The sequence below is a fragment of the Herpailurus yagouaroundi genome, unplaced genomic scaffold (genome assembly GCF_014898765.1).
Source record: "Herpailurus yagouaroundi ecotype Mexico unplaced genomic scaffold, PumYag 196, whole genome shotgun sequence".
Taxonomy (NCBI): Eukaryota; Metazoa; Chordata; class Mammalia; order Carnivora; family Felidae; genus Herpailurus; species Herpailurus yagouaroundi.
In genome coordinates, this window is record NW_024412427.1 from 9,696,791 (window position 1) to 9,705,641 (window position 8,851).

The following is an 8,851-nucleotide window of genomic DNA, read 5'->3' on the forward strand; positions in this document are numbered from 1 at the left end:
GTTTTTTGTCAGTCCGGACACATTATCCTGTGCAAATGTAGTTTCCCTGTTGAAAACATTTAAAATAACACAATGGTCCACTTTTAAATTCTTGAGGGAGCCTGGAGAATCTACATCAGAAACCCCAAATCTAAGCAAACTCTCTTACTTTATATGTAAGTAGACCGAGGCCCAAGGAAGTGACTTGTCCGACTTCACACAGCTGGCTGGCAACAGGGCCAGGCCTAGATCCGGGAAGCAGGGAGAAGGGAAGGCTGTCCTAGACCTGCAAGGGCAGGGAGAGAGTACATCACAGCAGTGAACACAGCAGCTGAGTGTGGGCTCTGGCCACCAAGGGGCTCGGGCTTGACTCTTGTGCTCAATCCTTACTAGCTGTGGGACGCCGGCAGAATGACTGAAGGTCTCTGAGCCCATTTTCTTACAGTAAAATGAGGATAATAGTAGCACCTAGCCCATATTTTTGTGAGGATTAAGTGAACTAACAGAACACTTAGCAAATAGTGGTTACTTTTTCTTAATCCCTGTTTGTGTGGGTTGTAGGGGGTAGTGGGTCTGTGTAGATAGCAGACCAACAGCTTGAAGAACATAGTCACATGACCCAACTTCCAGACGCTGCTCTGACAATGCCAGGAGGACACAAATTCTGTCCCAATGGAACTCTAAGTACTAAATTGCAATGCTGTTACTTCTAGGTAGTTACTCAAAACTGAGTGTGCCACAGGACCCAGGCCATATCCAGATTCACAGCCTCTGAATCCCTGTGGGGTGGGACTTGGAAATATGTACTTTAAAAAGTTATTATTGAGATATAATTTACATGGCATAAAATTCACCATTTTTAGGTGTGCACTTCCAGTGGGGTTTTTTTGGGTATATTCATAAGGTGGTACAGCCATCACCACTTGCTAATTCCAGAACCTTTCTATCACCTAAGAAACCCCGGAGCTATTGGCAGTCAACCCCCTTCCCCACTCTCCCAGTGCCTGGCAACCACTAACTTCTCTCTCTGTGGATCTATCCTGGACAACTCATATGAATGCAGTCATGTAATGGGTGGCCTTTGTCTGGCTCTGTTCATTCAGCACAATGTTTTCAAGGTTCATCCATGTTGTAGCATGGACTAGTAATTCATTCCTTTGGAATGCGTACTTTTAACAAGCTCCCCAGGTAGTTCTGATGAGTGGGCTTTGGGTGGAAGAGAATAGCAAATTCACACAAGGAGGAACTTCTGGTTATTATAAAGCTACAGGGCCTCGATCCTTTCAGGTATACCTATCTCGGAAGCCCCACTGGTCACAGCAGGCAAAGCTGGCTGCTTGCCTCCTCCAGAGACTGAAGATGTTGGGCAGAGTCTCCTGGTGCTCAGTAGGGAGATGTGGGTCTATGGACAGTGGCCTGGCAGCTGAGAACTGGGCAAATTAACTGCAAGAGAGACTCACACAAGGGGATTTAATCTCAACTCAAAGACTTTAATGTATGTTATGCTCTTGGAAAAACATCTCCAAGGAAACAAATGGAACCAAAAGTCTTAACCAGCACGGATTCTCATTCAGAAACCTGGTATGAGCCGCAGCCTTGGAAAAGAATGGCGCAGGGATTCTGATCATAGTACAACGGTTTGAGGTCAGGGTGGCAGGACCCATGTATGTGGGTACACCCTCAGGACTCCAAGGGACTGGGAGCATCATTACTCCTGTGGCTGACAGCTCCACAGCAGGACTGGGAAGATCCAGGTGGGTCAGGTCATCTCCAGAACTCTGAACACAGACAGAGAACTTCAGCAGGGCCAAAGAAGCCTATTCTGAGCAAGAACCTTCCTCTTTGTTGTTGAATCTCCAGGTCATCAGAAATAGTCATGGTGGCTCTGGTGAGGAATGGGGATGTACAGAGGGGCTGCCAAGTCCCACTTCTGGGACTGAGGCCTCAGAGTGGAATGGAAGAGAGGAACGTGGCATCAGCAAGGCCCCTGAGGTCAGGGGCCACAACAGTCTTGGATGATTACCCACTGGGACCTCTGGACAGGAGGAAGGGATGTTGACAGAGAAAGCAAAAGCTGACCACTCGTCAGACTCAACCCACCTGTCTTCTGGGTTCCCCCTCCCAATCTGGAGCTCCTGAGTGGTCACAGGCCTGTGTTTTCTGTGACGTGTTCCCATTCAACAAGGGACAGACAGAAATTCTAGCTCATTTCCCTAGGAACTTCTAGTTAACTTTTAAAGTCACCAACGGATATCTCAGACCCTGTGCAGTCCAGGGTGTCTTGTTTTCTAACCATCCTATGGAATGAGTTATCAGTTCTCTTGGGTTTTTGGCTCACATTCTTCTCATTCAGAATGAAGTAGGGTGCTGCTGAGGCAGGTCTCTCCCGAGAGCTTCTATAAGAGCCCATTTAGAATTCAGTTAGGTTAGTCCCATGGCCAGGCTGATGGGAGCCCATGAATGTGCCCTCAGGATGCACATAGCCTCTTTGGTACTGAAGAAACTTATTTACTGGTAAAAGAGGGAATTCGGGCTCTACCTTTGCAGAACCTGGTGGGGCCACTACCCCTACAGGTCCCGGTAGGAAGGGATGAATGGAGAGGCCAGGACTGCAGCTGTGTGGGAAGGGGCCTCCCCTGGCTGACAGTATTCCCCGTTAGCCAGTCTCCACACCCTCGGGGAGCTCCACCACCACTGGGGCACAGTCCTCTGGCTCTGCCTCAAAGTCCCACCGAAACTTCTTGGTCAGGTGAGCTTGGAACTTTTCAGCTTTCTGCCTCAGGGTGGCATCCACGGCAACGCTGCAGGCGGAGGAAAAGAAAACCTACAGAGAACAGAGGATAAGTCACTCCTGAGAACACAGTGGGGGCCGAGAAAGCTGTGGAAATTTCCTCATGGTGTTCAGCTCTCTGGGGCGGGTGGATCAGCTGCTGCTGGCACAGGCCCAGGCCACCTGCTGTGCTCCCCCCAAACCAAGAAAGAAGGTCCAAACCCAGCTGAGAAGCTGAGGCAGGACTAGAATGGAAAATTACTATCTTGGGCAGAGATGCCCCATTGAGAGTAAGGCCAGTGGGGCCATCACCCAGGCCTGGTCCCCTGAGGTGCTCTCCTGGGCACCTGGACAATAACTACACCAGCTGGTATCAAGAAAGGCTTGGAGGGCTTATAAGCAAGCCCCTGTGTCCCATAAAGTCACAGGCCCTATGCCAACGAGGTGGAACCGCTGCTCTAATCTACATGGGCCACAGGCTGCCAGACTGAGGTTTCTATTCCCTTTGAAAGTTGTCTTTGAGGTTCTTCTCTTGAAACTGTGGTAACACACACGTAACACAAAACCTACCAATTTAACCATTTTTTACATTATCGTTTGAAAAACTAATACACATGATATTTACCATTTTGACCATTTTTAAGTGTACAATTTAGTGGCATTAACTACATTCACATTGCTATATAACCATCACCACCATCCATCTTCAGAATTTGTTCATCCCCCCCCAAATGATACTCTGTACCCATTAAACACTAACTCCGCATTGCCCCTCCCCCAGCCCCCAGAAGTCACCCTTTGCCTTCTGTCTCCATGAACTTGTCTGCTCTAGGTACCTTGTACAAGTGGAATCATACAGTACTTGTCCTCTTGTGCCTGGCTTATTTCACTTAGCATGAAATGTCCTCAAAGTTCATTCATGTTGTAGCACGCATCCGAATTTTCTCCCTTTATAAGGCTGATACTCCATTGTATGCATATACATTATGTTTCCCATTCACCTGTCAATGACCATGTGGGTTGTTTCTACTTTCTGGCTATTATAAATAATGCTACTGTGACATGACAGGATTCCCTGCTTTTAATTTTGGGGGGTATAAACCTAGAAGTGGAATTTCTGGATCATGAGGTAATTCTGCTTAATGTTTTGAGGAACCACCATATGTTTTCTACAGGGGCTGCACCGGTTCACATTACCATTAGCAATGAACAAGGGTTCTAATTTCTTCACATCATTGCCAAGATCTGTTATTTTTTCTTATTTACCAAAAAATTTTTTGGGGCGCCTGGGTGGCGCAGTCGGTTAAGCGTCTGACTTCAGCCAGGTCACGATCTCGCGGTCCGTGAGTTCGAGCCCCGCGTCAGGCTCTGGGCTGATGGCTCGGAGCCTGGAGCCTGTTTCTGATTCTGTGTCTCCCTCTCTCTCTGCCCCTCCCCCGTTCATGCTCTGTCTCTCTCTGTCCCAAAAATAAATAAATTAAAAAAAACGTTGAAAAAAAAATTTTTTTTATTTATTTTGAAAGAGAGACAGAGTGGGAGAGGGGCAGAGAGAGAGAGAGCGAGACACAGAATCTGAAGCAGGCTCCAGGTTCTGAGCTGTCAGCACAGAGCCCGACGCAGCGCTCGAACTTATGAGCTGTGAGATCATGACCTGAGCCCAAGTCGGACACTCAACCGACTGAGCCACCCAAGTGCCCCCATTATTTTTTAGTAATAGCCACCGTAATGGGTATGAAGTGGTATCTCACCGCAGTCTTGATCTGCATTTCCCTAATGGGCAGTGATGTTAAGCACCTTTTCATGTAGATGTACTGGCCATCTGTATGTCTTCTTTGGAGAAATGTCTACTTAAGTCCTTTGTCCAGTTTTAGTCAGGTTTTTGTTATTGTTGAGTTACTGTAGTTCCTTATATATTCTGGATATTAATCCCTTGTTTTGATGTTCTTTTTAATTTGGTTTCATCTGATATAACCATGGGTAGGGGGCAGAACAGTAATTTTCTCTACATGTGATTTTCCTGGATCCCAATTACTTCTAAGAGTAACAGCAAACTCATTACTCTTTCTCATATTATTTTACTGTTTTCAAAGAAGTTTCAGAATATCCCAACAGATCCTCACAATGCCCTGGAAAGACACACCAGAATGCCTATTTTATGGAAATGGAGGCAAAGAGGAGTTAAATGACTGGATAAAAACTGCGCAGAAGGGAAAAGGTAGTTTTTTCCAGACTACCCTACAGACACAGGAGCATGAAGGTGGGAGAAGCTCTTTGTTCCACATCAGTCTAGTGCTGTGGCCAGCCCACATTCCACCATGGAAGGAATCTCATCTCCAGGAGCCTTGACCTGATAAAATTAACAGGTGTACTCTACATCTGATTCCAGGGACACCTGCTTCTCCACTGCCTATTAGCAGGAGTGAAGCTCATTTTAGCGGTCTCTGTTTGGATCCATTTTGTTGGAGTGGTAGCAAGGACAGAAGTGACTGAGGTTGGGGCGGAGGGGAGTATGTGCAGAAGCATGCGTGGGGGTTACAGAATTTGGTTTCATTAACTTGGGAATCGACTAAATACAGGAGCGGGAAGCAAAGCCACAACAAAACAGATCAATAACTAATTAGAGGGGTTGTGTGAGCTTGGTGGTGGGAGGGCAGCAGGGAAACCGGCCGCCTGTCTATAGGCAGCTAATGGAGCTTGCCCTGGAGTGCTGAACGTGGAGCCCGGCTGAACTCTGGGGAGGGGCCCCTGTATGGGAAGCAGAGAAGCCTCATTTCAAGCAGCATTAGCTCTGGAGGCCCTGCATACCCTTGGGTGTGCCCCAAGGTCCTGGGGAGGCTGCTGGCTGAATTTGCTAAAGCCTCTTCCTGTTCCTCTTCTTACACAGTAAACTGTACCCCTCTCCACACAGCCCTGCCTCTCCAGCCACATTGAGCAGCTGCCAAACATACTCTATTGCCTCTTCTGTGCCTCTCTACACACACATGCTTTTTCCTCTGCTTAGACTACCCTTCCACCCCAACTTTCACCTTCTTCACCTACTAATTTCCACTAGTGACTCAGGTCCAGCTCAGACATCACCTCCTTTAGTAGGTCTTCCCAGACCAAGGATGGAACAGGTGCTCCTTTATGCTCCTCCAGGGCCCAGGGTTACCACGAACATAGCCTCAATTTCAGTTAGGTAACAGTCCATTTGCTGTTGAGCTCTCCCAAGAGACAAGGAGCCACTCCAAAGCAGTGACTCTCGGCTACTGCATACCACACTCCTGGCACGGAGTCTGACATAACGGTGTTTAATGAGCAAAAAAATGAAGACCACAGGTTCTATGAAAATCCATTTTTGGTTCACTTTTGCAGTCCTTGGTACCAACTAATTGCTCAATAATTATGTGATGGTGCTGCACAACATAAAGGACTCATCCTGGGGAGGAGGTGGCCCCTGAATGCCACCAGCTCACAAGCTACCTCCTTGTGACATGCCTCTTATAAAAGCCCAAGCTGAAATGAACTGCTCCAGCTTCTGTTCCCCTCACACTGGGCCTGAGCCTTCCTTATAGCATTTCTCACACTGTGCTTGTATCACAGTGATCTGTGCTCTTTATGGGTAGAGGATGAGTCTTTATTCTCAATGTGTTCCACATAGCGTATCGCCCAGGGCCTGGCATAGAGTTAGGGCCCACAGGATGTTCACTGAACAGATATGAATGAGATGCAGGGGCTGCCCTGCATTTGGCAATGGCCAAGAGGGACAGGTCCAAACAGGCTGGGCTCAAACTCATCATTCATCCTTCTCAACCATCTCTCAAACGGTGCCGGGGAGTAAAATCAACCAGAGGCAGGTATAAGAGAAGGCTTCTGTCTGAAAAATAAGGCTTCTAATTTAAAAAGTGCTTTGTCCTTTTTAAAGAACTTGTCAATTTAATCTTTACAAGCCTGGACACTACAAACCTGGGAGGTAGGAGGCCAGGAAATTGTTATTCCCACTGTACAGATGAGAATGGTGATAAACACTGAGCAAGTTAATAAATGTTGAGCGAAATCCAGTCCAAGTAGAGAAACCTCAATCCTTTCTCCCTACCGAGACCTTCTTTTTGTCTCGACACAGACTTAATATATTAGTAGTATTTTCAGCACTGCCCTATGGGGAGCCAGGGACTTTTTTTAAAAAGCAACTTTACTGAGGTATAATTTACATACAACTAAATTCACCCATTTTAAGTGTTCAATTAGTTTTGACAAATGTGTACACCCGTGCAACCACTGTATAATATAATCAAGGTAAGTATTAGTTTTTCTCTTTCGGTATTCAGTGTTACGAGTCTGAGGCCCACACACCATCATAATCAGAATACTGAATAGTCTTGTCACTCCAAGAAACTCCCTTGTGCTGCTCTTTAGTGGTCAAACCCTCCCCCTACCCAAGCCCCTGGCATCCAATGTCTATTTTTGCCCATGTAGTTAACAAACTTAATATTTAAAAAACCCATGATTCAGAAAAGGAGATGTATAGACAGTACCTAGTTTTCAAGTAAGAATTTACTTTGATTCTCTTGTTCTTAGATTAATTTTATGGTTTCTTCAGAACATTTAATAATGATCTATTTGTTTTACTTTAATTAAAGTGAAATCAAATAAACACTTAACATCACTGAGAAATGAATCATCTTAATATCGGAAGATTAATCCTGGATATTTAAAAAATATTTCTGAAAAAGGATAACACTTGACGAAAAACTGCATTTATCTAAAACTAAAAGCAAACCCCAACAAAAATAAAATAAAATAAAATAAAATACAATAAAAGCACAGCCCTTGGGTATTTTTCTTTAAATATAGAAAAAGGTATTCATATTTTCATCATTAAGTCTATATATTCTAAAATTGTAAATAACTTTAATCAGAAATGTGAGAGCCTCCTTTTAAACCCAAGTTAAATAAATTGAGTTCAGTCAGGTCACCTTGAGAAATTCAAAATATCAAGGTGGGTAGCTGAGTCACTATCTTATCCTATTTTTTGGACAGACAAAAAAGATGAAATTTCCTAATTTTTCAATTCCCAAATGATTATTCAACTTAGAATGAAACTAGCCAGAGGTAGAACATTCTCTTTCCACCTGCAGAAGAAGAAAGTGGTCTTAAAAGCAAAACTATCATTTCACAATGATTACCAGCAGTAAAAAGCAGCAGGAATCATGTCTTCTGACGTCACTTTAAAGACTTTGGGATGTTTCATCTGGGGCTAATAAATGGGAACCCACCATAGGCTTCAGAATCAAAACGCAGCCTTGCTATCCACTAGCTCTGGTGATCTTGGGCAAGATGATGTGACCTCTCTGATCCCGTTTCCTCACCATAAAGTGAAATTACACACTTAACTCTGAACATTGTTGTGAAGGCTAAATGAGATAATGCACACAATAAATGTGACAAAGGGATAGCTGGTAGCAGGAGGTGTACAAGCAGGTAGATGAAATTGATCATGGCTGGTGCTGTGATAAGAATACTATAGACATCACTGTCAGAGCCAGTGTTTTCCATCAAGAGTTAAAGATGGACACTGGCATTTAGAATACTGGCAAGAAATGAAGCTGGAAAGCATAGGTGGCCTACTGTGACTAAAAGTATTTTAAAAAACAGGTTACGTGACTATATGCCCAAATGCTATGCAATCAGCAACGAGAATCCTTATTTTGTACGTAACTCACTTTCTAACACACTATTAAATTCAGATTATCCTTTCATTGGTTTTAAACAAATTATGGTGACTCAAGTTGCTTTTAATAAAAGAAAAAAACTGTATCTATTTTTGTAAAACAAATAATTTTTATTCAACCTAAATCCATGGGATTTATAAAAATCAGTGGCATCTATTCAAAAGGGCCTCTAATGACAGAGGCCATTACGTGGCTAATTTTATACCAGCTAATGTGGCAGCCTTTAAGTGCTTACACATACAAACACCAGTCCCTCTCCGCGGGTAGTAGCATTTAAGTTCCTAAGTAAGAAAGCCAGTTCCACTTACTTGACTACCTGGGGGCAGAGCAGGCGGCTGGCTGAGGAAGGCTTTCATGGACTGATTCATTCACTCATACACACCCTGAGTGC

General features: G+C 44.6%; 1 protein-coding gene across 4 annotated transcripts in view; it reads right to left on the minus strand.

Annotated features, from left to right (window-relative positions):
• Positions 1 to 1,448: 1,448 nt before the first annotated feature.
• Positions 1,449 to 8,851, minus strand: part of AAR2 (AAR2 splicing factor) — an 18,315-nt gene continuing 10,912 nt past the window's right edge. For all 4 annotated transcript variants that reach the window (XM_040447154.1, XM_040447157.1, XM_040447155.1 and 1 more), the window contains exon 4: positions 1,449 to 2,803. In XM_040447154.1, the coding sequence (XP_040303088.1) occupies positions 2,636 to 2,803 (168 nt within the window). In that variant the 3' untranslated portion in view covers positions 1,449 to 2,635. The remainder of the gene's footprint in view (positions 2,804 to 8,851) is intronic.